The following is a 27,164-nucleotide window of genomic DNA, read 5'->3' as shown; positions in this document are numbered from 1 at the left end:
TGACCCCTATGTCGCAATGGAGATTGGATGGTGGGCTGGTTCTCGTTGACAGATCCTAGAATTTTCAGGAATTCTCATTGTTCGCTGCGCTTGGTAATACGTACCCGGGCCTTCATAAACGAAGCAGAAAAACTCAGCTTTGACAAGGACGAAGTCTATTTGCCTGGATGCATTGCCAAGGAAGAACCAGTGTCCCCACGCCAAGTTGATGTAGTCCTCGCAGCTATCCAGCCGGTATACATCTCCAACACCTCTACGATCCTCACCTCCTCGTCTTCCTCCGCCGCTCCCATTCCGCCCTCTCCTCCTCATCGCTCCCACTAAACTCGGCATCCTCGTCCTCCTCCTCTTCCTCTTGCCTCCTCGTCCCGTCCCCCAACCCCTTCCCCCCTTGCACCTCCTCCGCCGACACAAAATCGCCCGCGTTCAATGAAGAATACTCGTGCTTCCGAATCACCTCCTTGAGCCCCTCATTCCTCGGATCCACGAGCTGCAGCGGCGTCAGCCCGCCCTTGTTCTTGACCCTCGGGTTCGACCCAGCCTCGAGCATCATCTCGACGAGCGCGTTGCCAAACTCGCGCTGCTCCGGCGGCTCGCTGTTGATCCACCGCACGGCGCTGTGCAGCGGGGTGTCGCCCTCGACGCGGTTGACGGGGTCGCACTCGAAGCCGGGCTGGTCAAGCAGCATGTCGATGATCTCGTAGTTGCCCTGCAGCGCCGCCTCGTGGTAGAGGTGGTTGCCGAGCACCGTGGTCGTCTTGTTGAGGAGCGCGGCGATGGCGTCGTCGTTGCCCTGCAGGTCCGGCGAGGAGAGCACTTCGGCTAGGAGATCTGTGTTGTTGCGCCGGCAGGCTTCGATGAGGAGTTCCTCGTTTGTGGCGCCCTGGTGAAGAGGAGTTGTGTCAGTCGGTGTTGCGAAGGGAGGAGTAACTGGCAGAGGGAAAGGAATAAGACGAACCTCGTGTTCTTGTTCCTTTGTGCGACTAGCCATTGTGATATCGTGCAGTCTGTCGTGGGGTGTTTGTTGATGTTGATGGTCGATGGCCAACAGCGCAGAGTAAACCAACGAGGGAGGGGTAACAAGGCGCTGTGGCGAATGAGGCTGGATAAGAGGACCCAACGAAGTCTTGAGTCGTCCTCTTATCGGTTATTGGAAGTCGAGCCCCGATCACGACGGCACGGTGCTATGTTTATAACTGCAGTTGGGGGTTTCGCCGTGTTTGCGAGACCCGGAGCGTTGCCAGGAGGTGGCAGTGACAGCCTTACCCCACCACTTGCAGCAGGTTGGCTGGTACTCCGTAGGGGGGTATCTCTGCTTGCAGGGCCCTACCCCATTCTGATTGGGCGGTGAAACCGTACCGTTTAGACCGATACCACTGCCATAGAGTCGGGTATGACCAAGTGCTATGATTGCTCAAGATGCGAGTTTCAATCCCCCACTTGTTAGGCTATGTAATACAACCAAGTCATGATCACCTAGGCCCGGGCGTCAAAGCTTTCAGTCAGGTACCGCGGACAGTGGAAAAATACTTGGGAGTACCGATTCGTGAGCGCCAGGGTTAGGGTTCTTACCTGGAAGCACCTTTGTGATGTATTACCCACATGCCGAGCAACTGCTCCTGAAGAAAAACGTGAAAGTCGAGGCAAGTTCACTCCAGTCCAGGAGTGCTGCATTTCCTCAAGGAAGATCTTCCTGCCAGGTAACGGGTGAAGTCTCTTGAAGTGGCTCAGGACGAACCAACTCAGTTTTGCGGCGGAATCACAGGGTTGAGTGAGGCGCATTGCAAATCTTCAGTAACTTTTGGAGTCTTACGAAGACAGCCCGCCTGTGCTGTCCTGGAGACAATTCTTTCCACATCCAACATCAACTAACACGATGCCCATCCTATGTAAGGCCCCATACATTCTCATAACAATGGACTGCATTAACTTTTCCCAGTCTGCCCCTACTGCGCAAACCTCCTCATCCTCTCCCGGATGGACACGGGCGGCAACCGGCTCGAGTGCCGGACATGCCCCTACCAGCATGCCATCGACATGCCAATCTACTCCCGCAAGAACTTCCCGCGCAAGGAGAAAGAGGACGTATTTGGCGGGCCAGGGGCGTGGGATAACGCGCAAAAGGGAAGGGTGCAGTGTCCGACGGCGAACTGCAACGGCGACGAAGCGGCGTTTTTCCAGGTCCAGATTCGCAGTGCGGATGAGCCCATGACTACATTCTACAAGGTATGTTTTCCCCACATATTCATGCGGTAGACTTGTACGTGCTTGCTGACCAGATTCAGTGCATGACCTGTGGGCATAGGTGGAGAGAGAACTGACCGCGGACGGTATCGTCTTTGGGTGCATGAGTTGCAGGGCAGCGATATCACTGGGCATTGCAAGGAGTTATGGGTTTGGGTATCGTGTAATATTTCTTTTATCTTGACATGAAGAGCATCGCATATGGCTCATATTTCGGCCTGCAAAGACATGCTCTTTTGTCCAGCCTTCTGCTGCGGGAGTTCCTTGCTTCCTTCGTCTTGCCCAAAAGGGCGACGCGCTGCTTGCAGGCTGGCGCTTAATGTGTCTCCACTGTTATAGCCTGGGCAAATGTGAGGCCACCGGTTCTCAAGCATGGTGAGAACATCCACGGTTATACGTGGCCTGGAAGTTGACTCGGCTTTTCTAAGTTTCCGCCCGCCTGGGACGGCATGATCCGTCCCTCAGCCCTCGCGATGCCACTCCACCGCTGTCTTCATTCCCTCGGCCATCAAGGCCTGCGCAAGGTCGGGGCTGATGATGTCTTGACGGAACTTCTCCTGCTGCAGGAGCTCGAGCATTTTGAGCGTCGCGGTGGGGAACGTGAGGTACTTGAGGTAGGGCGGACGCGCCCAGTATTGCAGATATTCCAGGTACGCAACGAAGGCACGGTTCGTAAGAAACTTGCGCGAGGCAAGATAGTTGAGATACTGAGGATTCGCCAACGACTGAACAAACTGTTGAGATGTGAGCAGCCAACTTCCCCTAGAAGCAAGCGATAAGCAAGGGAGGGAGATGCGAACCTCCAGCTCCAGCTCGAATCGCGAATACCCGCCATGCTTCGGTTCATCGCCGCCGTTTGGAACAGAGGGCGGGTCCAAGGCCGGGCTGTCCACAGACATGGGCCACGAGTCCATTGCGGTCGATTCAGTCGCTGTTTCCGACGTTTTCGGGGAAGCAGGAGGTGGTTGAACAGTCCTGGTTTTGGTCAAAGACGGAGTTGAAGGATGACCTAATCTTGGGTGCACGGGGACCTTGACCTGCGAGGCTCAAGCTTCCAAGAAGGGATGGGAATTTTTGAAACAGGGGAAGACTGTACGGATTACAGAGGAACACTCCGGCGGGTCCGGATACTGTAAATTGAACAGTACGCCTCACAGAAGGGCTTTAAAACGGGGAATCGCAAACAGCACACTTTAGTCTATAATTCAACGAAGGAAGGACTGATGCATTGTCCTAGTTACTTCTTGCACGTCCACCATATACCAGGGAATTCAGTCTAAGGACGATTATCAAGCCGGTCTCAGTCTCTCATACAAGAGTAGGTGCTTCTTGTTGTTACGCCTCAGGCTGGATTCCGCAAGGTACCTTAGCTTACCTTCTTTCGCTAGCTCATCCCGACGCCTCTGTCCGCCTCGAATTGGCAGATGTCTTCAAAAACCAGTTCTTCAGACGGGGCGGACATATCCTCGCAATCGACACCAATGCCGGATGGAATGCGGTCACCGCCGGTCTTTGCCTTCGCTCGGCTCCTGGAACCCCAATACCTTCTGGTGGTCTTCAGCGCCCTGGGCATCATCTGGCTAGGTGCCCATGGTTCGCTCCGCAGGCCGCCCTCGGCAGCCCCTCCAAAACTCAAGAAGGGCGAGAAGAAGCGGGAGGATGAAAAGTTTGTTGAAGGCCTCGTCGCCTCAGACGCCATCCGCTACCCCCTCATGCTCGCTGCCGTCCTCATGGGGCTCTACTACCTGATCCAGTGGCTCCAGGACCCGGCAATTGTTAATAAGATTCTCCGTGGTTACATGTCCATAATGGCCATTGTTGGCGTGGGGACTCTTGCTGGAGACATCTTGGATAATCTCAAGAGCCTAGTCTTCCCGACCATGTGGGCAGATAGCAACGGCCAGGTCTACCACATCGACCCTGACCGCCGCTGCCAGTACGTGGTCAACAAGTCCGGAGAGCAGACCATCGTCAAGGATAAAGAGACACCTTTGCCTGGTCCTTTATCTCAGCTGGCATTGTCGACGGCATCGAGGCGGTACTTGTGGGAATTTCGTCATCTGGTCTCTGAGGAGTGGACCGTACGGCTTGCCGTTTACGGCAAATCTCTTGTCAAATTCGACCTTAGAGCAACCGACCTGCTCCGATTCACCGTTGCCGGAGCTTTCACCTTGGCGTACCACATGACAGCGTGGTCTGCACTATCCAACCTTGTCAGCATAGCCATGTGCTACGTCACGTTCATGATGTTCTCACCCACGTCTTTCCCTATCGGAACCATGGTTCTGGCCAGTCTCTTCGTCTACGATGTTGTCATGGTCTTTTACACGTGCGTCCCTCGCTTTGTCTTGGAAATTTCGCTGCCGATGCTGATATCTCGCAGTCCCTACATGATAACCGTCGCTAAGAACATTGACGCCCCCATTAAGCTCGTCTTTACTAGCGCTAAAGGCGCCAGCATGCTCGGCCTCGGTGACATCGTCGTCCCCGGCATGCTAATCGCCCTGGCCCTCCGCTTCGATCTCTTCCAGCACTACCAACGACAGACCAAGCTCGAGCCGGTCGAGCTCACCACCAAATCCAAGTCCGACACGTCGCCCGACGCCACAGTCACCACCACCACGACCCAGCACCGCCGCGTCAAGGCTCCCTACGTCGACACCCGCGGCCAGTGGGGCAACCGGTTCTGGACGACGCCGCTCGGCCGTCTGTTCCCCGTGCCGGAAGCTACCGACGCGATAGCGGCGACTGCGTTCCCCAAGCCATACTTTTATGCTTCGATTGCAGGGTATGCAGCGGGCATGTTTGTCACGCTGACAGTCATGCTGGTGTTCAACCACGGCCAGCCAGCACTGCTGTACCTGGTTCCCGGGGTCACGGGGTCGCTATGGCTGACCGGGCTGCTCAGGGGCGAGCTCAAGGATATGTGGGGGTACACGGAGGATGGGAGTTTGGATACAGAGGACGTGATTATTGAAGTTGATGGGGAAGGGAAGGTTGTCAAGGAGGTTGGCGGGAAGCAAAGGGAGAGTGAGAATGGCGGGATTAAGGTCAAGGGGGTTGGGGGGGTTGAGGAAAAGGATGAGCGGCGGGACACTCCTGGTCGCCAGGAATTGTTTTTGTTCTCGGTGACTGCACCACGTACTTCCGTGCCAGCGTAGCCAGAGCGTGGGATGGTCCCGGTACAGATTGAAACAGCCATCTCAGGCATGAATTCGAGATAGAATGGATTGAGTGGATTGTGTTGAGGTAGCGACCTCTCTACCGAAACATAGCACGGCCGGCCGGGCAACACCCCGCGGCAGAGCGGTACGCTACAGCTGCAATTGTCTTTCGGGCAGGGTGCGAGCCCGGCGAGAAAGAGCAGCACGAAGCTGAAAGCTGGAATGTTGGATCAAAGATTTCTAGACGCTCAACACGTCTGGTGCCGGTTGTTGGCGAGTGGGCGGTAATCGCTTGGTCGGGAACAGGGGTCTGCCAGGCCGGAACAAAATAGGGGTCGGTCCGGACGGGGACGGGCACCGTCGGCGGAGCTGGGAAATTCGCCAACGTTCGATTCAGGTTCAAGTTCTTTACAAGCATGAAGTAGGGTTGTCATCATTGGATCCAAGGAAGGAGCTGCACAGGGCCCAGAGTTCAGATAGATGTTCACCGTACTGCTGCAGCCCGATGGAAAGAAACCGCCATCTTGCGATGCGAGACATGGCGATCAATCGACACCTGACAACATTAAGATGTCTGACTGGAGAAGCCATCACTAGGGATCCAAGTTGTGATGGCGAATTGAGAAGGAGATTAGGACGGGAAGTGTCAGTTGAAGAGTTCCCTTAAGCAATACAGTAGCCGGGATCAAATTGGCTCCGGGTCGCACTCGCAGTCTGGTAGCCTCAGCCAATCTCCCGGCTCGTGGTTTCGCTCTTGCTGACGCTGGCCACACCGATCTCCGAAAATCACCTTCACCTGAGCATCATCCGGGCGCCTAGTTACTCAATATGTTGAGCGGTAGCGTTTTGTTCAAATACCTTCAATACTCATAATATTTTCCCCTAAGATGCCTCCTCCAAACCACTCAAACAAACCTACGCTCGCACAATGGATTTTCGACACCCGCTCCTGGTACGCGGAGGCGACCCGAACCAAGGACTTGGAAACCCATGTGAGCTAAACCCGCCTACTCTTCATGCATCCCATCATTCTCACCACCATACCCCCGTGGGATGCATCCATAATCCCCTGTCGTGCACTCACATTTAATCTGCAGGCTGCCCGGGCCTTGTCCCTGGTCCCCGCCTCCATCACCAAGCAAGTACTCAACTATTTCCATGTCCGCGACGCCAAAATGGCCCTCGGCTCGGACCTACTCAAGCGCTACGCAATTTCCAAACTCACCCATACCCCCTGGCAGCGGATCACCTTCACCCGTGACTCGCACACCAAGCCCGTCTACGTCGACCCGGCGACAGGCCGCCAGCCTGTGTCTTTTAATATAAGCCACCAAGCAGGCATCGTCGCCATCGTCGCAGTAGCCAACTTTCCTTCCCCCACCTCCCGCACCGACCAGGACGAGGACGCCGGGGAGGAGACGCCGCCAGCCCAGGTCGGCGTCGACGTGGTCTGCACCAGCGAGCGCCGGGACCGCGACCAGGAGATGATCGCCAAAGACGGATGGCCCACCTTCGTCGATATGCACGCCGATGTTCTCAGCCCTGGGGAGGTGAGCTACCTTAAACACCGAGTGCTGGCGGCCGTGCCGGAGCTGGTGGCGCCGCCCCCGCCCCCGCCCACGGCCGAGGCGATCAACGACGGCAAGCTGAGGGCGTTTTATGCGCTGTGGGCGCTGCGGGAGGCGTACGTCAAGTTGACTGGGGAGGCGCTGCTTGCCGAATGGCTGAAGGAGTTGGAATTTCCCGCGGTGAGGCCGACGAATCCAACGCCTGGGTGGGGGGTGCCTGCGTGGGAGGAGGGCGGCGAGGTGTTGAGAGATGTGGAGATACTGTTCAAGGGGAGGAAGGTGGAGGATGTGAACATGAGCCTGAGATCAATGGGGCAGGACTACATGATTGCCACGGCGGTGCGGACGCCGGGCAGGCCGGAGGAAGGGCTGGGGTGGACACTGGGGCCGTATGAGATGTTGTCGTTGGAGGAGGTATTACGGTTTGCTGAGGCAAGCAGGTGATGATGGTGGATAATTTGGGTAGTAGAGGGTACAGCGCATCCTTGAATATAGATCTAGATACTTATAGGCTAACCAAGAGTGAACTCTCATGTTTCTCATCTTAAGAGCTCCCAAGCGGTGGAGAGCGGAGGCGGAGGAACTGACAGTGTTTCCCTGTTTAAATAAGCTTCCAAAATAGAGAAAGCCAGCGAGGGCCATTTGACACTTGCAGCCATATCCTGCGAAGTGCGACCAAAAATTGAGACGTGTGGGGGCGGGTAATCTCAAAATTCAAGAATGTCAACTTCATGAGGTGAGGCAGCAAAATATCGACGTTGTCCATCTCCTCCGGGAAGGCTCGAACTTCCAACCTCCTGATTAACAGTCAGACGCGCTAGCCAATTGCGCCACAGAGGATTTGGGACTAGGTGGTGTTTGGGAATAAAAGTTTTTGTTTAAGAGCAGACGACGGAGGCCGAGTTCCGCTTCCTTGGCAGCTACTGTCGCAGCTGTTGTGGATCCTGGCCTGGGTCCGCAGGACGGGAATTCGGATCGCCTTCCAGTGCTAGATGGAGTGACTCGTAACTTTACGTTAGAAGATGGAGGTCGCTGCGAGGTTAGGTGCCAAAGGGGCCCCCGTGGCATGCTTGGGCAGTCATACACTGCTTTTCACCAGCAGTTATCCAACTCTCGCCTCGAATGATCGAGAAGTGCCGTGACGGACCAATCATGGCATGCCATCTGGAATCGAGAAGTGAGGCACGCCCCCATGTCAGCCCTGCAGAGGTGAAGCTCTCTCGGGATGCTATGATTTGTTAGGGGATCAAAGTATTAAAGAACGCTCTCAATTGAGGAGCCGGCAGTGAGTGACCCAGATTCAGGAAAGCTAGCCCCGTAGCCTCACAATTGCTCAATGCGAAATGCAACTTACATAACACGGCGCCGGCAGATGGCGGGAATGACGTCCGCTCAACAGGGTGTTGCAGGGTCTTCCAATGGCCTGTGCTGCCACTGTGGGACATTGGCCATCCCTTTTATTGGTCAGTGTGCACGAAGTGGCTGCTTGGCGTACCCGGGATGCGTCATCAGAGATCGTCGCCCCAGCCCATGAACCCACAGCAGCTTTGTCTCCGACGACATCTTTCGGCGACCGAGGTGAAGTCTCATTAGCTGTCTTGAGTGATGTGAACACCGGGTTGGGCACTCGTTTTGGACGCAAACAGTGGCTGATGGTGGTCTTAATTCACCTGACCTTTCCCGGCTGGCTCGGGTTGGTGTCGCACATGTGTCTATTAAATCATCGTCTCTCCCACGACTTGCACAATAGGCTTGCTTGTGCTTTCTCACAGTTCTGTCTGCTGTACTATTTAAATTAGAACCGCACTCTGGACCTGGCCTCTCAGGTTTTGGCTGGCGGATCCGGACGAACGTCACCATATCACGTCTAGTCCTCTCCGGAAGCGCCCAAGGTCGCACGGCTTTGTTCCATACATCTCTTCGAGTACAACAGAGGCGTGAAGATAGTTCAGCGCAGACAGCTGCCAATATCAGCAAGGCGACCCTCCATATCCACTTGTCGCGAGACGGATTCTTCATAAAAGCTCACCAGGGCAAAATCGGAAATCTGTCGCAGAAGTTTGACCGCAGCAACTTACCTTGGTTCTCTCTCCGTCCCACCGAACAGCCAATATGGCACGAAGTAAGTCGCATCACCCCTAAAACATTAGTCCAAGCTGTCCTAACCGGCTTCCAGCAAATATCCTCGCACCCCTCGCCCTCCTCCTCCTCGCCGGCTCTCTAGTTCTGCTTTGGTTCGTCATTCTCTCCGGCTTGACTCACACCACGCCGTTGCGCCAAACCTACTTCCTCCGCGCCGACACCTCCAACATTCAGGGCGCCCGCCCCATCTCGCAATGGACCTACTTCCGCGTCTGCGGCGACGACAACACAAATTGCGGACCCTCGCGCCCCGCGCTCCCACTGGGCGACGCCTGGTACAGCAACGCTCGCGGCGTTCCCTCCGACCTGATCGGCGGCTACGGCAACGGCACGACAAGCCACTATTACTGGTACATGTGGCGCTTCGGATGGATTTTTTTCCTGCTGGCGCTGTTCTTTGAGGTCGTGGCCTTCTTTGCCGGCTTCCTCGCCCTGTGCAGCAGGCTCGGCTCGGCGTTCACGGGCCTCATTTCGCTCGTCGCGTGGATCCTCCTGACAATCGCCGTGTCGCTGATGACGTACGTCCCTCCCTTATCTGTCTTTTACCTCCCTCTATCTCTTCTCGCAGGAGCAGGCTTGAGACTGACAGCGAGATACGCAGTGCTACCTTCGTCAACATGCGCAACGTCTTTGCGCGCGACAACCGCGAGGCCTCGCTGGGCAGGTATGCCTTCGGCTTTAGTTGGGGCGCCTGGGCGGCGCTGCTTGCCAGCACAATCCTCTTCTGCCTGGCCAGGCACAAGCGCAGGGACACCACTGCCGGTGCCCCTGTCGCGCCGGCTGCTGCCCCCCGACGGCGCTGGGCTAGGCCGTGGAGGCGGAGCACTTACGGCGGGCGCCGGGTCAAAGGCGAGTATGCGTGAGCAACAGCGAGGATTGAGGAATCCGATGACCTTTATAAGATGAAGTTACGAGACATGACGGGTTTGGGAAGATTCAGTGGAAGGAGACATGCTGAGGGGAAGATTGCATCAGCTCGGCGGACCATTCGTTCTATAATGATACCAACCAGCCCTTGAGTAGGGCAGCAAGTTCACTGGAGGTGTCTCTCGTCTTTTACTTTCTGTAATTGTAATCGCATGGCGGAGAGGGGCATCTAGCTGTGGACATTCGTAGTGAACTTTCCCAATCTTACTTAATATTATGTATGGCATGCAATACACGATTCTACTTTTGGTCGAATCAGGCCAGCTAGGAATGCCCGCTCCCGTTGAACCTAGGCGACGTGGAGGTGATGTCAGGGGTTGCAATTCCAACGGGAATCCCTCCAGTAAGAAAAGATGAGGGCGATTGACCAGTTGACTATCCAACACGAAGAAGGTGTCAACAGGATTGCAGTTGAAAAACCGTATATTTCGAGAGCCGGACAGGCGGCCATCGCCGGGAGTAACCACACATCACGCCCTTCACAAGTGGAAGAGAGGAAACACATACAAGACCGAAACGAACCCCCTTCAGGCCTCCCGTATAGTAACAAACCTAGTCTAGAGACCGCCGGAAACAACCAAGCTACATGCCAATTTTCAGTCAATCATGCCTCAACCATAGGACTTGCCGCCGGGCTGAGCGAATCCAGCGGCGCGGCATGCAGCGCAGGCTTCTTCCCGCCGTCCTGTAGCAGGCCCTCCTTTTTCCTGTGCAGCACGCCCTTCACCCAGTCAGCGACCTCATAGTCGCCCTCGGCGATCTGCCCGCCCGGGTTATTCAGGCTGAGCGATCCCGTGGCATCCGCCAGCTCGTCGTCGGCCGCGGCCTCCTCAGCCTCAGCGTTCTCGGCGATCGTCTCGGGCTTACCGAGGGCCTTGATCCACGGGTGGGCGAGTAGCATGGCGTACGTGTGCCGCTTGTGCGGGTTCTTGTTGAGGCAGCAGCGGACGAAGTCTTGGGCTTGCGCCGAGTATCCTTCCGAGGGGAGGTTTGGTGGTTCGCCTTCTACGATAGCCTAGAGGAAGGAGAAGATTAGTCTCAGGACCGTTGATGAAAAGGGGGCTTGATGAGGAAAGGGGGGGGGGGGGGGGGTGGGAACTTACGCTAAGCTGGCTGAAGATGGTGCTCGAAACCTCCGGCGGGTAAGGATATCTCCCCATGGCGCACTCGATGATGGTCAGACCCAGACTCCAGATATCGCTCTGAACGTTATATGTCCCGTCGGCGCCGCCCGCGACACCCGCGGCCAGCGCGCCACCGCTGATGCGCTCAGGCGCCATGTAGCTCTGGCAGCCGATGTTGGTTTTCGCGATGCTCGCAACCAGGTTACCCGACACGCCGAAGTCGCAAATCTTTACCTGACCATTGGTGTTGACCAGAATGTTTGTCGGCTTGACATCGCGGTGGATAATGTTGTGGTCATCCTTGAGCGTCTTGAGACCGACAATGGTCGCGAAGGTAATCTTGCGGAGGACATTCTCGGTAATGCCGCCCGCGTACAGCTTGTCGATACTGCCACCGTCCATGTACTCGATGCACATGTAAACTGCTCCCTCTTGGTAAAAGGCACCATAAAAGTCGATAATGTAGGGGGAGACGCATTCGTGGAGAATGACGAGTTCCTTAAGAATGGTCGTGAATTTGGCCTCGTCCAGCTCAAGCCGAATCTCTTTCATAGCCATGACCACCCCTGACGTTGTCCGCCCATTGCTCCGCGCAGTAGAAGTCGGTGATGTGCCCTCGGATGAGTCCTCTGTCTCGCTCGATGATTGCCAGGCGAGAGACGTCTTAAACTTGCTTAGTCCTTGGCCAAACCGAGGCGCTTTTGGCCGCGCATGCTTGACTTTGTAGACGGTCCCGTAGTTTCCCTTGCCTAGTTCGTCGAGCACCTCAATCTCATCGAGAGAGATGGAAAAGGTGTGGCCGTTGGCGAAGTTCACTCCTGTCCTGGTAATTGTGGCAGCGCCGTCAAAGGTAATCCACCCTTTGTCTGCATCGATGTAGTTTCTGAAGTCGCTGAGCTTGGAGCCCCGACCCTCCCCATTCACTGCCGGCTGTTTTCCCTCATCGTTGCTGAGATCTTGCAGTCTCGGAGTCGGAGTAGGCGACGGACTTCCGGACCCGGACAAGCTGCCCAGCTTCATGGCTCTCCTTTCACTTAGACTGGGTGGTTTCTTGGCGCCCGGTACCGCGGGCGCTGACTTGGGAAAGGAGGACGGCATCGGCCGGGCCATCCCCCCTGGTAGCTTGAGATTCGACGGCATGCCGCCCACTAGCCCTCCGCCGGCGGGTCCCCCCATGTTCATGTTCATGGTCGCCGTCGAGCTGGCCGCCCGCGCGGCCATGTTCATACGTTGCTCTTGAAGGGCGCGTGCTTTTTGCATGATGTCCAGGGGTAGACTGTTGGCGCTCGGCGCCGGCCGTCTCACGGTGCTCAGCAACCCAGTAACACTTGAGGATGGGCTCATTGTCGAATTTTGCGGATCTGAGACTGTCCTCAGCGAAGGAACCCGGCGCGACGGCTCGCTGGCCGGGGAGTAGCTCGGTGGAGCATCGGAGCTCGAACTGGGGGGATCAAGTGGTGTGCTCGCTTCCGAGTCGTCGTCAATGGAGCCCGGTGACGTCGGATTGCTATTGGGATACTCGTCGGCCGGTGTGACCGGGTCGGAGCTGTCGCCGTGGCGGGTCATTGTGCCCGGCGTGGAATGGCGTCGTGGGCGAGGTGACCTCTACCTGGCACCCCACATGTGCCCTCGGGAGAATGCGTCGTTGCGAATCGCGCTTGACTCAGAGTCTTACTTAGAGTGCGTCGGAAGACGCAGAGGCGTCTCTTTTGAAATGCCGTAGACACGGGCAATGTGTTGCAAGCTTATCGTTCCAAAGGTACGCTCAATACACAGTAGATGGGAAACGTTCCTTGGTACGATCAGGCCTGGGGTGTCCGGGGTCCCGCTTTCTTATGAGAAGCCGTTAAAGACGAAGGTCCACTTCGCTTCAGGCACCGAGTTTGAAAATTTGCCTGTGGCAGTCTGCCGCAGTGAAAGAAGGCAAAGCAATTCCGGGATTGGTATTCGAGCTGGAAGCGGGATACCTTGAGATGTAGAACGGTGCAAGAATGACCTCGTTGTCCCAGACGCTCCTTTGGACGCTGTGATTGGTTATTGTCAGACCGGATGGAGCTTCAGCGAGGCGGCGTCCGTGGGCTGCGACAGCAAATATTCGATACAGGCGAATCAAGAGCCTCAAAAGAGCGTCCTCGGTTGTTGGATGAGCAGTAGTTAATTGTGGCGAATGCCCGAGCAGTCGAGAAGGCGAGAAGCAAGTTGGCATGGTCAGGTATATCCTCCGTCCCAATTCGCACATTTCTGCGTAGCGTAGCACCGGTAGGGGCATTTGCTCCGGACGTTGAGTGAGCCCCGCCATTTAGCAACGACGGCCACGATCAACCAAGCTCGTGCGTTACAGACAGGACCGCCAGGCTTGTGGTGCCGTGGGCCAATATCGCGAACCCCACCCATTCGAAAAGCCGCTTCGAGGCTGGTATACGCCTACAGAGAGCACGCCACAAACCAAGAAACCGCACTCCGGAGTTGTCACCAGCGAGACGTGTATTGTACCATACTGATATTTCAGAGGTCTATCAGTTTGAAGAGGATTTCCTCGCTTGGGCACGGCGAGCTGGTTTGTCTGGGTCTCACACCAACTTCCAGACAGGGCAGCTCCATCTCCGCAGCGATGACGTCCTGCGGGGCTTCAAATGGGCCCGCCAACCGCTGACATGGGACATCTAAGAAGCGATCTTCACGCGGAAACCTGCACAGGATGTCACGCGATACACATCTTGAGTACCGCGGGCGATGTGGTTGGGTCAATATCACTAACGGGAAAGCTGTTGGATGCGAATTCAAGAAGCCCATGCCAGGTAGTCGTTCTGAAACAACTCGATATGCCATCTCCTGATCTGATTGGTTCTTCCAGGAGAAGATCCGCTTCTATACACGTGTAAAGTTACGTACAGTATAACTGGAGACCACAACCAAAGTCGCGATTTGTGGCAAACCGGCGATCTTTGAATTGAGGCAACCGAGGCAGCCCATCATCAGCACCATATCGCAACTCGAGAACCAGATGCCAAAGGGTGCAGGGGCACAGAACCAGGTCAAGGAGCGAGGGCCGCGACAGCAAGAGTGATCCGATTTATGTTCCAACTTTCCACCTCAGCAATCGTGGTGGCGACAAGGGAACTCGAAGTCAACTGAGGCTAGGTGTGGCTGTGCATGACAACCCAAGCCGATGCCGCCACACTACTCCGTACCCCGTACATGTCCGAGGTGTCATATCGGTTACAGTAGACTCGTCGTTCGTTGACTAGCGCCTCGTTTGTGAGATTGTTGTCTCGAAACCAGCAATCAGCGAGGAAAGCTGACAACGAGAAAAAACGAGGGCGGGACAAGCGAGAATTTGCACTATCTAGAAGTCTGTACATAGAGAAACCTGTTTCTACGGATACTGAGTACACGTGCTATGTTCTCGCTTTTCGCCATGCATCGGTTGATGTTAGTCCTGATGGTGTGCGTTCTGCTTCTCAGCTGAGTGAAGCCATGGCCAAACTGGCTCGACTGTCCGCATTGAGACGGGGAGTTTGTGTAGCAAGAGGAGCCAACCAACGGGCGAGTCAGAACCACGTTTCATGAAGACGGAAGTTCTCGAACCCAAGGCTGTGTACGCTCTTCAACTTGATAGAGAGGGACTCTTCCACAGTAAAGGGCCATGCCTTTGCAAAGTCATGGGGTTTCGTTGCCAAGTGACCAACTTCAACCTACCTACCATGGGCTGCCAGTGCCTGCATCCCGATGTCACGGAGCCAGGGCCGGGAGACTTCGCCCGCTCTCTTTGTGACCCCAAGAAACGTCATTGCTGCCACAGTTTTCGCGATCCAAGCGTCCTGTTAGGGTCTTGGCATTGTCTTGGCAGGAAATCTGGCAACACGCCACGGAGCACAGCCAAGATGGAGCGACCGGATTCTGTTAATGCGTAACTTGGTTGCTGCCAGATAGTGCGAGCAGAGTTAGGTGTTTCTTAACCTGCTTCCAGCCTTCGGGTGCGCAGCTTGTTGGCCCGCTCTGGTCGACTCCTATCACCAAAAACACGCCAGTTCTTTTGGCCATTGCGTTTGAGACAAGTCTGGCGATGATTGCTTTATTCTGGGCGTCCTGCATGTTGTTTTCCCTATTACAGAGAATCATCCCAGCTTATTAATTGACAAGCGCTTCATCAACTTTCCTTTGTCCCTCTTGCAGTGTTAACTTGATGCTCAGCACGGAGCACCTCCAAGACAAGCTTCGCCAATCCTACCCTGCCGTGTCTCATAACAGGAAAGAGACTGTGCCCTCGCCGCCGCCCATTACAGCATCGCATCGCAAACGCCCCATAGAGGACTGACCGTGCTCCATCTCTCCTCTAGCATCTCATTTTTGCCTCACCATCCCCGATATCACCCCTAGATACCGAAACAGCAACAAGGGACGCTTGATGGGTTTACTCGACTTTCGGGCGCCGACGTCATTGCGGCTGGCCATGTCGGCCGCCGGCGAGGCCTGGGATCCAGCATTGATGACGGCGCCCTCGCCCTTCGTCGTTTTCAAGAAGAAACCGCATGATTCCCATCCATCCATCGACAATTTGGTGCTGCTTGTCTTTGGCGCGGTGCTGGAAGTGGTGTGCGTCAGTCTGCCCGGATACATCATTGCGCGCCTCGGCCACTTCGACGCGGATAAGCAGAAGTTCCTCGCCAATCTGAATGTTATGCTGTTTACGCCATGTTTGAGTATGCTTTACATGGTTTTTGGGTCTTTTGTTTTTGTGCATCTGAGCACTAACAATAGGAGTCCAGTCTTCACCAAACTCGCATCGCAGCTCAATGCCGACAAGCTGGTTGAGCTCGGCATCATTCCCATCATCTTCGTCATCCAAACATTAGTCTCGTACCTCGTCTCCCGGATCGTGGCAAGATGCTTCGGGTTCAACCGCCGCGCCTCCAATTTCGTCACGGCCATGGGCGTGTTTGGAAACTCCAACTCGCTCCCCATCTCCCTCGTCATCTCGCTGTCGCAGACATTGAAGGGCCTCCATTGGGATAGGATACCGGGCGACAATGACGATGAGGTAGCAGCACGTGGCATTCTCTACCTGATGGTGTTTCAGCAGCTCGGCCAGCTGGTCAGGTGGAGCTGGGGATACCATGTGTTACTGGCGCCGAAGTCCAGTTACCCCGAGTACGCTGACCAGACCATCGAGGAAGGTCGCCGTCACAGCGAGGAAGCGCAGAACGACGGCGAAACGGAAGGGCTACTTCAAGGCGCCGACATTGTTGACGAGACGGGTGGCCATGAGTACCATCGCCCCTCGAGCCCGACACATACCGACGATTCGCAAGCATATTATCCTGCTGGTCGGACGCCTGTGGGCGGGTCTTCCGGGGCGTCGCCGCATGACTCGGAGGACGAGCATGGCGCGGTATGGAAAGCGAACGCGAAGCGGTATTTAACCGATCTTGGGGCGAATGCCAATGTGGACGACAACAACCTCGACAGGATCCAATCTTTCCCGCGTATCCGCAACACCGACGAGTTCGAGGCGCCGCCAGGCATCAAGGGCATCCCAGTGAGAATCAGGCAGTTTCTTAGGAGGACAGAGCTTAAAGCCTCGAACTACCTGCGCACGACTGGCCGGCGCGGATACGACACACTGCCGAGGCCCGTTCGAAACACACTGCGCATGCTCCACCGCATTTGGCAGCGTGTCTACAAGTTCATCTGGGAGTTTATGAACCCGCCCCTCTGGGCTATGCTCCTCGCCGTTCTCGTCGCCTCCGTTCCAGACCTGCAGGCACTCTTCTTCCGCGAAGGGTCATTCATCAAGACGTCCGTCACGAGCGCCATCAGCTCCTCGGCCGGCGTCGCGGTGCCTCTCATCCTGGTCGTCCTCGGCGCCAACCTGGCGCGCAACACGCAGGTGAGCGGCGAGGAGGCGGACCCGGAGGAGAAGCAGATCGGCACGCGCCTGCTCGTCGCCAGCCTCATCAGCCGCATGCTGCTGCCCACGCTCATCATGGCGCCCGTCCTGGCCCTGTTCGCCAAGTACGTGCCCGTCAGCATCCTGGACGACCCAATTTTCGTGATTGTCTGCTTCCTCCTCACCGGCGCGCCCAGCGCGCTGCAGCTGGCGCAGATTTGCCAGATTAACAATGTGTTTGAAACGGTCATGGGCAAGATTCTGTTTCAGAGTTATGTTCTATGGTGAGTTTCGCTCTGCCGTCTCTGCCGTGCTAAGAAGGAGAGCCAACTGACTATCGATAGGATTTTGCCGTCGACGCTTATCCTGGTACTCTGTGCGCTGGAGGTGGTGGAGTGGGCCAAGTGAAGTACTTTCTTTCACAGAAGCTGATAGCAGATTGGCCGTTCAACAGTGCGTTTCTCAAACCTGGACTTTATGGCTGGCGGATGGCAATTCCGGATTTTGCATTGGCGGCGTTGATGGGTCGAGTGTGTTCATTCCTCTGGTTTTATAGGCTGTGTTTCTCTGAGGTGCTGCGGCCTGTGACATGACACAGAAGTCGGTGGATGGTTGTGAGTGACCTTGTCCGTCCTGAACAAAAGCTGGCGTGTTTTTAGGCATGTGTATGCTTTGCTGGGAAGACGGGCACACGGAGAATGGAACATTGAAAAAGATGAGCAAATTGGAATGCTGGGTTCAGGCATTGCTTTTGGGCGAGCAGGGAGGACGCTTTGTGTCATTATTAACAGGAATAGCCTGGGGCGGAAGGTAGATTGGATGAGAGAAATGAGCAGCTGAGTTGAGCGTTCTTGTGCTGCTCCTCTCTTGATGGTGCCAATCCGTACATCTATTCCCTTCTTCAAGTTGAGCAATCTGATGAGCTGCTTGACATGACCACTCAGTTGTTGGCTGGCCGGGGAGTAGCGGGAGAATAAGGAAGATCGTTTGTGATCGTGAAGTCTTGGAGAGCACAGAGCAATAGAGGGAGCAACAGCGGAAGTTTCAGCTTCAAATTCCGTTTTGTATGCCTGCATACAGGTGACTTCTAAAACAAGATGTTAAGTTTATCTCGGCTCGATCAAGTATCAAAGTCGCCCAGAGCGTCATTGATTAGTATACAAGGTTCAGTTCCCTATCTCACCGACCACAACAGTCAGGGGTGGTCAGACCCGATTTCGCGCCCGGGCCCGGGCCGAAAATCACGCCGCTTCCCTCGTCTCCCACCGAAGCAAACCCTCCCTAAGAATTGTTGACCGGCTACCTCTCTTCGACCGCGAAGAGGGTTAGCCGATGAGCTTTGCTCTTGCATTTTCGTTTCTGGATACCACCCCCAACTCGATGACCGCAACAACCTGCAAACATCACCGTACACCATTGACCACCGGCTCCGCTCCCGGCTCGGCAATAACCCAGTCTCTTACCGCCCCTTTCCGATCCGCAATCCTGACATCCCGTATCCCAACCACAATGACCCGCACATCATCGCCCGCCGCAAACCTATGCGCAGTGTCGCTCTCGCCCTCGGCGCGGTCTGCGCCAGCACCGAAGAGGCCGGTGTCGACGATGTTGTCAAATGTGTTGTTCTCTAGGTGCACATCCCGGTAGTACTTCTCCTCGTCCGAGCCACGCTCGACCAGGCGTGCGGAGCCGTTGATGGTGGCGCTGATGGAGGACACGGCTGACGTGTTAAGGTTGAAGAGCAGGGCGGCGAGGGACGAGTGGGGCTCCCGGTTCGGCGAGCGGGAGGACCCGGCGTCGGAGGAGAGGCGGCGCGCTTGGGAGGTGGGCGTTGGACGGTGCGAGACCCCTTTTGCAGTCGATTGTTAGTCCATCATCATCCTGAGTTAAGATTAGAGGCGAGCAGGGGGCCAAGTACAGTCGTGGACGAGCAAGGAGACGTTGTGGTTGCTAGTGAGATTGTTCATCTTCTTGCTGGCTGGATTGGTCGTCATGACGATGACGGGAGAGCGCGAATAGGGCGAGGAAGGCAGGTAAGTGTAGTTCATGAGCGAGACGTGGGGGATGTTGTCGGAGCACGTGGCAAGGTGGAGGAAGCGCGCGTTCTCGAGACATTGGACGACCTCGTGCGGAAGGGAGGTTGCCACCCGCATGTTGGTGTCTCCGGCGGAGGGCTCATGGCTAAGAGGTATTTGCTGCTCCATGGTCGTGGTGGTCTACTGCGGATGGTCTACTGCGGATGGTCTACTGCGGATGGTGGTACTTGGTGGGGTTTGGTGATATCGTCCTGTCGCTTGGTGAACGAGAACAGGAGTTGAACTATTTTTGCCTCAGTGGTGGTGGTTCTCGACTGTACGCAGATAACTCTGTAGCCGCGGTAATTGAGTCAACAACAATTTTGATCGTGCTCCGTGAGGTAAGGTGTTTTTGTCGTCTCTTAAGACCAATGGTGGTTCAAAGCTTGCGTCTGTCAGGTTGAAACGCAAGGTGGGGAAAAGCAGCCTTCCACCTCAGTTTCCACGAGGGGTTTACTAAATGTAATGCGGGGAAAGCGCTAAGTGATCCCTGTCATCCCAGAGCAGCATGCTGTGACGTTATGCACTCCCAAAGGTATGGGACTTGGGAGGCTTCTCCTTCTCTCCTTTCCAGGTCCCGAGAGAGGGTCAACAATGCATTTCTGTGTAGGATACTGAAGCGATACCATTGAAAAGCATCACATACGAATACAGATCCCTCTTCTCTTGAACACATCCAGGTTCCTCTAGGCGCCTCGCAGGTCACGGGTTCCGTCCAAAGCCGGGTTCTTGGTTCGGGAAACAGGGGTCCACGGCTACTGTCGGCGTTCTCTCCTCAGGAACGTCTTAGATAGCAATTAACACCCGACAGACTTTGGAATTCGATTGTCAATCCCTCTTGCTTTCCTCTTTCCCTAGCTGTTCAACCCGTCCATGAGCTATTGGCCCTCTTGCGCGTGTTCATCCACCACACAACATCACGATGCGCTCCCTCAAACGATCTTCGCACCGCCTTCGGGCACCCCTCAGCGCTACCTCCTCCCCCCTAATACTTCAGCGCCCAACTGGTCGCTCAATATCGACTCACCCTGCCGGCTCCAACACCACCACAGCCGTCACCCCCATCAAGTCGCTCTTGATCGCCAACCGCGGCGAGATCGCCCTGCGCATCGCTCGCACTGCCGCCGAGATGGGCATCCGCACGACAACCCTCTACACCGACGTTGACGCCGGCTCGCAGCACGCCAAGTGCTTCCCGCATTCCATTGCACTAGGCGCCGCCTCGGGCTACCTCGACGGCGCTCTCATCGTCCAACTCGCCAAGCAGCATGGCATCCAGGCCCTGCACCCGGGGTACGGCTTCCTCTCCGAGAATGCGGCTTTCGCGCAGGCGTGTGAGGACGCGGGAATCGTGTTTGTCGGCCCCCCGGCAAAGGCCATGGCCGACATGGGCGACAAGGCACGGAGCAAGGAGATCATGACCGCCGCGGGCGTGCCCTGCGTGCCCGGGTATCACGGCCCGGAGCAAGCGCCCGAGCAGCTGCGGGCGCGAGCGAGGGAGATCAGGTACCCCGTGCTGTTGAAGAGTGTGAAGGGCGGGGGAGGGAAGGGGATGCGGATTGTGAGGACGGACGAAGAGTTTGAGGCGCAGCTGAGGAGCGCGCGTGCCGAGGCGAGGGCGAGTTTTGGTGATGGCGGGGAGGTGATGTTGGTGGAGAAGTATGTTGTGCGGCCGAGGCATGTGGAGGTGCAGGTGTTTGCGGATCGGTACGGGAACTGCGTTGCGCTGGGCGAGCGCGACTGTAGTGTGCAGAGGCGGCACCAGAAGATACTCGAGGAGAGCCCGGCGCCGTTGCTGGACGATGCTACGAGGCATGATCTATGGGACAAGGCGAGGACTGCTGCGCTTGCGGTGGGCTATGTCGGAGCCGGGACGGTCGAGTTCATCCTCGACAAGGACACGGGCGAGTTCTACTTCATGGAGATGAACACACGCCTGCAAGTCGAGCACCCCGTGAGCGAGATGGTCACCGGCACCGACCTGGTCGAGTGGCAGTTTCGCGTCGCCGCCGGTGAGCGGCTGCCCCTAACGCAGAACCAGATCGAGGCGCGTATCCTCGAGCGCGGCGCCGCCATCGAGGCCCGCATCTACGCTGAGAACCCGGACAAGGGCTTTTTCCCCGACTCGGGCAAGCTGGTGCATCTCGTCACGCCCAAGACGAACGCCGACGTGCGCATTGATGCTGGGTTTGTGGAGGGAGATACCGTCTCCGAGGCCTACGACGGCATGATTGCCAAGCTGATAGTGCGTGGCCGAGATCGAGAGACTGCGATCCGCAAAATGGAGCTCGCCCTACGGGAATATGAGGTTGTCGGTCTCAGTACGAACATCGAATTCCTGAAGCGTCTGTGCCGCAGCCAGGCCTTTATTGACGGGGACGTTGAGACTGGATTCATCGAGCAGTGGAAGGACGAGCTCTTCCAGCCTCGGAATGTCTCTAACGAGGTGTTTGCTCAGGCTGCGCTGGGCCTGCTCAGCGCGCAGATCCAGTCGAGTGTCACGTCCGGGCCACACCGGGGGACACTCGGCTTTGGCGAGACCGGACTCCAGAGCCGGCGAAAATTCGCCTTCCGGGTGCGGAACGATGCTGCGACCGACGAAAGCGAGGCCGAGATCGTCCAGGTGGAGGTCGCCCAGCAAGGGAATGCGCTCTTCAGCGTGTCTATCTCGCGGAACAACACCCAGACACCGGTGGTGTTTGAGAACGTCGTCTGCGAGTCGTCGCTTGCGACTTCGTTCAAGACAAAGCTAACGACCTTCTTCCCTATGGCCCGCGTCGAGTCAACTCTTGTGCAGGACCCGGCTGCCCCAGAAAGGCTGACTGTGTTCCAGCTCGGGGAGAAGACGGAGCTGACGCTGGTGCCGCCTGGCTGGTATGACAAGGCATTGGGCCTGAAGGAGATTGTTGGCAGCGTCGCAGCACCCATGCCGTGCAAGATTCTGAGGAATGAGGTGGCCGAGGGACAAGAGGTGGATAAGGGAACACCGCTTGTTGTGTAAGTCTGGCCTCCCCGCGGATGAGACTGAGAGTTTCTGACAATGAGATTCATAGGATTGAATCTATGAAGATGGAGACGGTCATCCGGTCGCCGCAGAAGGGTGTTGTTAAGAAATTGGCACATACGGAAGGGGTAAGACCTTCACACATCCAACACGACAAGCAGCATGCTAACGGAGCCATAGGATATCTGCAAGGCCGGGACAGTTCTGGTTCTATTTGAGGAAGCAGAAGGGGCTGGGACGGCCGAATAGTCTGGGCGCGCTCACAAGAGATGCTTGAAGCAGCGATGCTGGGTAACCATCCCATATTGTTCCCGTTGCGTGCCATTGTTGGTGGGCGGGATTGGAGTTTTACTTGAGCACTGGCGTTTGGAGATCAGGTTGCGTTTGTGCGGGCATTGCCCGAGTACATACAAGGCATGTTTATGAACAATTGAGTGAGTGCTCTATTAGCATGAGACGAAACCCGCTCAAAGTTTCAGTAGCCGCTACACGTCGGACCAAGCAAGCCATCTTCCAAGGCCGCCTCATCCGATTCCCTTGAGAGAACCGCAGGCGCTAGATATACGCATGGCATTGAAATGGACGATAGACCGATATTGGTATTCCATTTTACCTTACACATGGATGGATGCCACATTCTTCTGGAGTGTTTAAGCAAGCAATATTTTTGGGAACGGAGGATTACGGGAAAGCTTGAGGTTATCAAGCGTTCCTGACCACCTTCATACAATGACAGTGAGAGGTTCGGCCCTGGTTTAGCTGGGAGCAATTGGTCCTTGGCATTCGAGCAACGTAAACAACGTTGTATACACGACTTGAATTTCAACCTTGAATGGAATCGGTACGGACCGTTGCACACCGCTCCCGACCTCCCGACTCCCGTTGAAGTTCTCAGCTGGATCCTTAGAGGCCGACAATGAGGTCCATTGTGATTTCGAGTCAGTATCTAACGTACTGATGGCCACGCCGTCACACAGGCCTCATCAGGATGGTCCTGGACCTGTCTTCAGGATTAACACAGAAGGGGATGGAGGCGATGGCGCAAACACTAAAAAGAGCCAAAGACGAGTTCTCACATTTCTCCCCACCGATTCCTGGGAACGGTAGAAATTGACCAATGAGATCAGCGGGGCAATCCTGGGTTCCGCAATGCGGACCCGGGCCGCCTAGGGACCTTAAAGCTTAATTTGAACCCGCAACGTCCTCCGGACTCCTGTCATACCCAAGACGTACAACAGGTGCCATGCTTCTTGGGTTACAGTGCCGTCACTTCTTGAGGCTGGCCCGGCGTCAGAGGGGGGGGTTCCTCCTCGCTGGACTCCTCCATACAATTCCCTTCATTGCGACTCCCCAATCTCGTCGACTTCAGCCTCTTTCAAACACGCCATGCAAACAGCAGGAACCAAGACAGCCTCTCGTCCCTGGAGCACCCTCGACAGTGCCATCCGAACCCGTCGGCCCCATCCCGACCGAAACTCCTCCCGAACGATCCCCGGCCCCAACTGAACACGACAACCCGAAAAAGAAGAACCGCCTCGCGCCGCGCCTCATCCTCGCCGTCACATGCACTGTCCTAGGCCTCTCAGCAGGCTCCTCCCTGCGCCTCCTCTTCTCCCCGCCGCCCCCGCCCGAGCCAGGCTCCGAGGTGGATGCCTACATGATGCGCGTCTTGCACGAGCAGGCCGCCAAGCTGCCCGTCGTGCAGCGGCTGAGCTCGGAACCGGCGACGTGGGAGTCGTGGGACGCGTACGAGACGCTGTCGCCGCAGCACCGGGCGCGGCATATCAGCGCCGGGGCGCTGACCGGCGTGAGAGGGGTTGGCGGGTATCAGAGGGTGTTCTGGAATAAGGGAACGGGGGAGATGGTGAGTGTGATTTACTTTGGGAACGGGACGACGGGTTGGCCCGGGGTTGTGCATGGCGGGTGTCTGGCGACGATTTTGGATGAGAGTTGTGGGCGCGCGGCCTTCAAGGAGTGGGGTGGGCGGCCCGGCGTGACGGCGAATCTGGGGTTGGAGTATAAAAAGATGACTATGGCGAATGGGTTCTATGTGGTGAGGTGCAAGGTGCGCAGTGAGGAGGAATTGCCGCTGGAGGAAAGGGGCAAGAGGCATTATAAGTGCTGGGTTGATGCGACGGTTGAGGATGCGGTGACGGGGTCGGTGACGGTCGTCGCCGAGGCATTGTTTGTTGGCGGGAAGGGGAAGAAAGGGGGAGGATTTGTGCTTGGGGATGGAGGACCGCTGGGTGGGAACCAGGAAGAGGCACACACGAAGTTCTGAGTCTGAGAAGCGCGGGCGATGTATAATGGTGTATATTTGGCTTGTGACATTGGCGACGCGCGACAGCAACGCGCGATGGCATCGTGCGCGTGGTGCCTGTTTTGCTCGTCATCATGTATGCAGGCTTCAAGGTTACGTTATCATATGGCAAGCGACCCCTGGGAAGCAGACCGGGCTTGATATAGGAGGTCCACATTCCCTCATGTTACCAGCTGACAGTGACCAAGCGCTTTGGCGCAATGGTCACTGGAGGACGCCGGAATCCGTGGATTTGGCTGGCTTTCAACTTAGAGAGGTTCGCCAGTTCAAATCCAGGTCGAAGGAGCAGGAAGCGGTACCCGCAGACTCCACGCACACCAGATCGGAGCTCATTTGAGTGAACCGAAGTAAAAACCCACGGGTTCTTCGTAGCTGACCACCCAGTAACGAGTCCAGGGCTGGTCAGTGAGCTTCTGCAATTCTTACCTACGCAATATATAGTTACTCTGCATACTGTATTCTCATACTTTGGTGTTTCAAACGTCTTCCCATTTTCTTTCAACCTCGACATCCCCATCATCCCCATCATGCTTGTCATACTCGTTTTGTTTGTGCTATCTCTCCTTCCGACCACAGACACTGCGATACATTATTGCATGATCATGCCACTTGCCCAACACAACGATATGACATTGCTTACATTCGGTTGGGGTTAGCTAACAGCAAGCCTGATGGGGTCGGGAGGTCAGAGGCGCACGACGAGACAAGACTTGGAATTCTTCCGCTCGTGGGTCCAGGCTGAGGTCTAATAACTCTTTGGCTGCTCGGATCCCAAACGGCTCTCACGCCCAATATCACCACATACACATGCGCTGATCTGCTGCACCCGGACTACTTCAACTGTATCGCATTGCGTCTCAATCAAACCCAATGTACCCACTGCGCACCTCCACGGCGGCCACAACCCGTCACGGTTGCAAAGGCGCCTGAAATGCTGTAGCTCGAGGCGACACGGAGCCTGAGCAGATGGATGGAGACCGGAGAGGCCTTTGGGGGGGAAAATTGGCCTCGAACTATTCTACGTTGATGTCCGATATTAGAATAAGCCTTCGACCCGAGCAACAACACCTACTATGAACAGAATTGGTTGGATGTAAGCCCGGCTCGACTCATTCAAACATCGCCCGACAGACCGTAAGCATCCCACCGGCTACCAGCGCCCAGGGCCCGAGTCAGGAGACGACGCTGTTGAACACTGGCCACCTTAAGGATACAGGATCTCAAAAGGCCTCTCTTATCGTCACACTGCTGTGTAACATCAGCGACAACCGTGCTGTGTGACCCATCCGACATCTGACAGCGTCTGGAGAGCCCATTGGTGCCACCCGCTCCCTCGCATCACACAGTGACTGACATGTCACACACAATCCGACGTTGCTTACCAGGTGCAGGGGGGTTCGGGGAGCCGACCATTGCCCGCTAATGGGCGGCTCAACAAAATAAGCGGCTCATTGTAATGAGCTACAGTTTCCTATCTCATTTGCGGCGAGTTGTTAGTACATACATATGTGTTGGAAAGCCAACAGCCACGAATTTACCGCACCGTAGTAATTGGGGACCGAAAAATGGGCAACCACTCAATTGATGATCATCCTGGTGTCTTCGTTGTTCCAAAACCGTTGCAGGCCTTGTTCTGATTCTGAACCAGGTGCCAAGCAATTAGTCACTCCTGAACTGCCCTCCCTGACCACCTGCCAAATCCAACACCTTTGTTGAAGTGGATCAGCTCGATCTTTTCTCCGGCAAAGACTATCCCTCTAATCCGTAGATTCGGCCCACTATAGATAGGTCTTCCAAGCCTCTTCTGGTTGCCAGCAGTTAGCCTGAAGTCTTCGGTCGTGTTGGAAGTGATGGCACTTGAAACTCGGGAACTGGGTTGCCGGTGTCGTACCCTGGTCAGGGGTAATACACAGCTGTTACATAAGGTCTGCGAGGTACTCAGATAACTTGAGGAGACGAAGAGAACTCAATCGACAGATTCTGGGCTGGTGCTAAGCACTCGAGGAGTTCACTGTTTTCACGGCTTCCATAAAGTGTGTCAACGTGGAATTGTGGCTGTTAGCTTTCCTACACGTCGAAAGCTCGATAAGCTATATTATATTACTAATTATAGTGCTCTCAGCTAAATATAGGTTACTATTCCTCTATTGCTTTTAACTTAACGACTAATCTACTTGAGTTTAATTAGTAACTTATTATTATTATTCCTATACTGCTATGCCTTAGAGCTCGCCTGTCACAAATGAACCAACGAGAGTCAACAACGGCGGCTTACTTACAGAAGCCAGTGGGGAACGTAGGACGTTCCGAGCCAATCACTTAGGACCAATCGGAACGAGTCCTAGAGGTGCTCCAGAGAGCTCTCAGGAGCATGAGAGAGCACCAGTGCAAGGCCAATCAGAGGACGCTCTAAGAGGCTCTCGAGAGCACCATAGAGCATTGGCTCTAGGTGGCTCTAGAGAGCACGAGAGAGCAACCAAATGCATCTAGTATATAGTCACTCGTTCTGGAGGACTCTGGGAGTTCTCCAGTAAGCAACTCAAGTGCAAGATTGTCAGTACCCTTGGACATCGCTTGTTGTGAACCCTTTGGCTTCACCGAACCTCACCCCGTTGTCAAGTATAACCTTCAGGAGTCCCTTTCAGAAGTTGGGGCTTTGAAATTCGTCACATCGCCGGACCTTCTATTACTAATTACAAAGGAAAA

General features: G+C 55.7%; 13 protein-coding genes and 1 non-coding gene across 14 annotated transcripts; 8 read left to right on the top strand and 6 right to left on the bottom strand.

Annotated features, from left to right (window-relative positions):
• Positions 1-49: 49 nt before the first annotated feature.
• On the bottom strand, positions 50-1,170 carry N657DRAFT_594251 (uncharacterized protein). The gene is made up of 2 exons (XM_062789952.1): positions 959-1,170; positions 50-883 (listed from the first exon to the last, which is right to left on the bottom strand). Exons 1-2 carry the CDS (start codon positions 989-991, stop codon positions 263-265), a joined length of 654 nt encoding a protein of 217 aa, XP_062648998.1. The 5' UTR covers positions 992-1,170; the 3' UTR covers positions 50-262.
• A 298-nt stretch (positions 1,171-1,468) lies between these two features.
• N657DRAFT_644059 (uncharacterized protein) lies at positions 1,469-2,602 on the top strand. Its single transcript, XM_062792682.1, has 3 exons — positions 1,469-1,889; positions 1,940-2,226; positions 2,286-2,602. The coding sequence occupies exons 1-3, from the start codon at positions 1,877-1,879 to the stop codon at positions 2,319-2,321; spliced, it is 336 nt and encodes a 111-aa protein (XP_062648997.1). The 5' UTR covers positions 1,469-1,876; the 3' UTR covers positions 2,322-2,602.
• Positions 2,393-3,211, bottom strand: N657DRAFT_644058 (SOH1-domain-containing protein). Its single transcript, XM_062792681.1, has 2 exons — positions 3,045-3,211; positions 2,393-2,978 (listed from the first exon to the last, which is right to left on the bottom strand). Exons 1-2 carry the CDS (start codon positions 3,156-3,158, stop codon positions 2,706-2,708), a joined length of 387 nt encoding a protein of 128 aa, XP_062648996.1. The 5' UTR covers positions 3,159-3,211; the 3' UTR covers positions 2,393-2,705.
• A 457-nt stretch (positions 3,212-3,668) lies between these two features.
• Positions 3,669-5,405, top strand: N657DRAFT_655289 (uncharacterized protein; the record flags this gene model as incomplete). Its single annotated transcript, XM_062794588.1, has 2 exons — positions 3,669-4,573; positions 4,628-5,405. The coding sequence occupies 2 exons, from the start codon at positions 3,669-3,671 to the stop codon at positions 5,403-5,405; spliced, it is 1,683 nt and encodes a 560-aa protein (XP_062648995.1).
• Positions 5,406-6,178: 773 nt separating this feature from the next.
• On the top strand, positions 6,179-7,455 carry N657DRAFT_644056 (4'-phosphopantetheinyl transferase). The gene is made up of 2 exons (XM_062792680.1): positions 6,179-6,400; positions 6,506-7,455. Exons 1-2 carry the CDS (start codon positions 6,296-6,298, stop codon positions 7,418-7,420), a joined length of 1,020 nt encoding a protein of 339 aa, XP_062648994.1. The 5' UTR covers positions 6,179-6,295; the 3' UTR covers positions 7,421-7,455.
• Positions 7,456-7,742: 287 nt separating this feature from the next.
• Positions 7,743-7,816, bottom strand: N657DRAFT_t61. Its single transcript has one exon. It is a non-coding gene; the product is annotated as a tRNA-Asn (tRNA).
• A 360-nt stretch (positions 7,817-8,176) lies between these two features.
• N657DRAFT_359843 (uncharacterized protein) lies at positions 8,177-8,932 on the top strand. Its single transcript, XM_062786969.1, has 2 exons — positions 8,177-8,261; positions 8,349-8,932. Exon 2 carries the CDS (start codon positions 8,395-8,397, stop codon positions 8,773-8,775), a length of 381 nt encoding a protein of 126 aa, XP_062648993.1. The 5' UTR covers positions 8,177-8,261; positions 8,349-8,394; the 3' UTR covers positions 8,776-8,932.
• A 156-nt stretch (positions 8,933-9,088) lies between these two features.
• On the top strand, positions 9,089-9,981 carry N657DRAFT_679981 (uncharacterized protein; the record flags this gene model as incomplete). Its single annotated transcript, XM_062796234.1, has 3 exons — positions 9,089-9,098; positions 9,153-9,636; positions 9,720-9,981. 3 exons carry the CDS (start codon positions 9,089-9,091, stop codon positions 9,979-9,981), a joined length of 756 nt encoding a protein of 251 aa, XP_062648992.1.
• A 668-nt stretch (positions 9,982-10,649) lies between these two features.
• On the bottom strand, positions 10,650-12,735 carry N657DRAFT_679980 (kinase-like protein; the record flags this gene model as incomplete). The annotated part of the gene is made up of 2 exons (XM_062796233.1): positions 10,650-11,060; positions 11,149-12,735. The coding sequence occupies 2 exons, from the start codon at positions 12,733-12,735 to the stop codon at positions 10,650-10,652; spliced, it is 1,998 nt and encodes a 665-aa protein (XP_062648991.1).
• A 2,436-nt stretch (positions 12,736-15,171) lies between these two features.
• On the top strand, positions 15,172-17,921 carry N657DRAFT_644052 (auxin efflux carrier). Its single transcript, XM_062792679.1, has 3 exons — positions 15,172-15,872; positions 15,939-17,343; positions 17,404-17,921. The coding sequence occupies exons 1-3, from the start codon at positions 15,578-15,580 to the stop codon at positions 17,465-17,467; spliced, it is 1,764 nt and encodes a 587-aa protein (XP_062648990.1). The 5' UTR covers positions 15,172-15,577; the 3' UTR covers positions 17,468-17,921.
• Positions 17,532-18,411, bottom strand: N657DRAFT_359824 (uncharacterized protein). The gene has a single exon (XM_062786968.1). The coding sequence runs from the start codon at positions 18,133-18,135 to the stop codon at positions 17,596-17,598; it is 540 nt and encodes a 179-aa protein (XP_062648989.1). The 5' UTR covers positions 18,136-18,411; the 3' UTR covers positions 17,532-17,595.
• On the bottom strand, positions 18,105-19,560 carry N657DRAFT_644051 (uncharacterized protein). The gene is made up of 2 exons (XM_062792678.1): positions 18,978-19,560; positions 18,105-18,908 (listed from the first exon to the last, which is right to left on the bottom strand). Exons 1-2 carry the CDS (start codon positions 19,261-19,263, stop codon positions 18,463-18,465), a joined length of 732 nt encoding a protein of 243 aa, XP_062648988.1. The 5' UTR covers positions 19,264-19,560; the 3' UTR covers positions 18,105-18,462.
• Positions 19,561-20,056: 496 nt separating this feature from the next.
• Positions 20,057-22,387, top strand: N657DRAFT_570278 (uncharacterized protein; the record flags this gene model as incomplete). The annotated part of the gene is made up of 3 exons (XM_062788720.1): positions 20,057-22,131; positions 22,188-22,266; positions 22,319-22,387. The coding sequence occupies 3 exons, from the start codon at positions 20,057-20,059 to the stop codon at positions 22,385-22,387; spliced, it is 2,223 nt and encodes a 740-aa protein (XP_062648987.1).
• Positions 22,388-23,189: 802 nt separating this feature from the next.
• N657DRAFT_359764 (uncharacterized protein) lies at positions 23,190-24,522 on the top strand. Its single transcript, XM_062786967.1, has 2 exons — positions 23,190-23,206; positions 23,266-24,522. The coding sequence occupies exon 2, from the start codon at positions 23,382-23,384 to the stop codon at positions 24,417-24,419; it is 1,038 nt and encodes a 345-aa protein (XP_062648986.1). The 5' UTR covers positions 23,190-23,206; positions 23,266-23,381; the 3' UTR covers positions 24,420-24,522.
• The last annotated feature ends 2,642 nt before the right edge of the window (positions 24,523-27,164 follow it).

Source organism: Parathielavia appendiculata (genome assembly GCF_033297405.1).
Source record: "Parathielavia appendiculata strain CBS 731.68 unplaced genomic scaffold N657scaffold_4, whole genome shotgun sequence".
Taxonomy (NCBI): domain Eukaryota; kingdom Fungi; phylum Ascomycota; class Sordariomycetes; order Sordariales; family Chaetomiaceae; genus Parathielavia; species Parathielavia appendiculata.
The sequence above is the reverse complement of the archived record's forward strand: the minus strand, read 5'-3'. Positions and strand labels throughout refer to the sequence as shown.

What these genes read in the sequence shown, in the direction of transcription:
- N657DRAFT_594251 (XM_062789952.1), bottom strand. Translation starts at nt 991, where the DNA reads ATGGCTAGTCGCACAAAGGAACAAGAACACGAG. An exon ending in CAAAGGAACAAGAACACGAG is followed by an intron (nt 884 to 958) that starts GTTCGTCTTATT and finishes CCTCTTCACCAG; the next exon opens with GGCGCCACAAACGAGGAACT.
- N657DRAFT_644059 (XM_062792682.1), top strand. An exon ending in CCATGACTACATTCTACAAG is followed by an intron (nt 2,227 to 2,285) that starts GTATGTTTTCCC and finishes GACCAGATTCAG; the next exon opens with TGCATGACCTGTGGGCATAG.
- N657DRAFT_644058 (XM_062792681.1), bottom strand. Translation starts at nt 3,158, where the DNA reads ATGGACTCGTGGCCCATGTCTGTGGACAGCCCGGCCTTGGACCCGCCC. An exon ending in GATTCGAGCTGGAGCTGGAG is followed by an intron (nt 2,979 to 3,044) that starts GTTCGCATCTCC and finishes ACATCTCAACAG; the next exon opens with TTTGTTCAGTCGTTGGCGAA.
- N657DRAFT_644056 (XM_062792680.1), top strand. Translation starts at nt 6,296, where the DNA reads ATGCCTCCTCCAAACCACTCAAACAAACCTACGCTCGCACAATGGATT. An exon ending in CCAAGGACTTGGAAACCCAT is followed by an intron (nt 6,401 to 6,505) that starts GTGAGCTAAACC and finishes TTTAATCTGCAG; the next exon opens with GCTGCCCGGGCCTTGTCCCT.
- N657DRAFT_359843 (XM_062786969.1), top strand. Translation starts at nt 8,395, where the DNA reads ATGGCCTGTGCTGCCACTGTGGGACATTGGCCATCCCTTTTATTGGTC.
- N657DRAFT_644052 (XM_062792679.1), top strand. Translation starts at nt 15,578, where the DNA reads ATGGGTTTACTCGACTTTCGGGCGCCGACGTCATTGCGGCTGGCCATG. An exon ending in GCTGTTTACGCCATGTTTGA is followed by an intron (nt 15,873 to 15,938) that starts GTATGCTTTACA and finishes ATAGGAGTCCAG; the next exon opens with TCTTCACCAAACTCGCATCG. An exon ending in TTTCAGAGTTATGTTCTATG is followed by an intron (nt 17,344 to 17,403) that starts GTGAGTTTCGCT and finishes GACTATCGATAG; the next exon opens with GATTTTGCCGTCGACGCTTA.
- N657DRAFT_359824 (XM_062786968.1), bottom strand. Translation starts at nt 18,135, where the DNA reads ATGCAGGCATACAAAACGGAATTTGAAGCTGAAACTTCCGCTGTTGCT.
- N657DRAFT_644051 (XM_062792678.1), bottom strand. Translation starts at nt 19,263, where the DNA reads ATGGAGCAGCAAATACCTCTTAGCCATGAGCCCTCCGCCGGAGACACC. An exon ending in CTCCTTGCTCGTCCACGACT is followed by an intron (nt 18,909 to 18,977) that starts GTACTTGGCCCC and finishes CGACTGCAAAAG; the next exon opens with GGGTCTCGCACCGTCCAACG.
- N657DRAFT_359764 (XM_062786967.1), top strand. Translation starts at nt 23,382, where the DNA reads ATGCTTCTTGGGTTACAGTGCCGTCACTTCTTGAGGCTGGCCCGGCGT.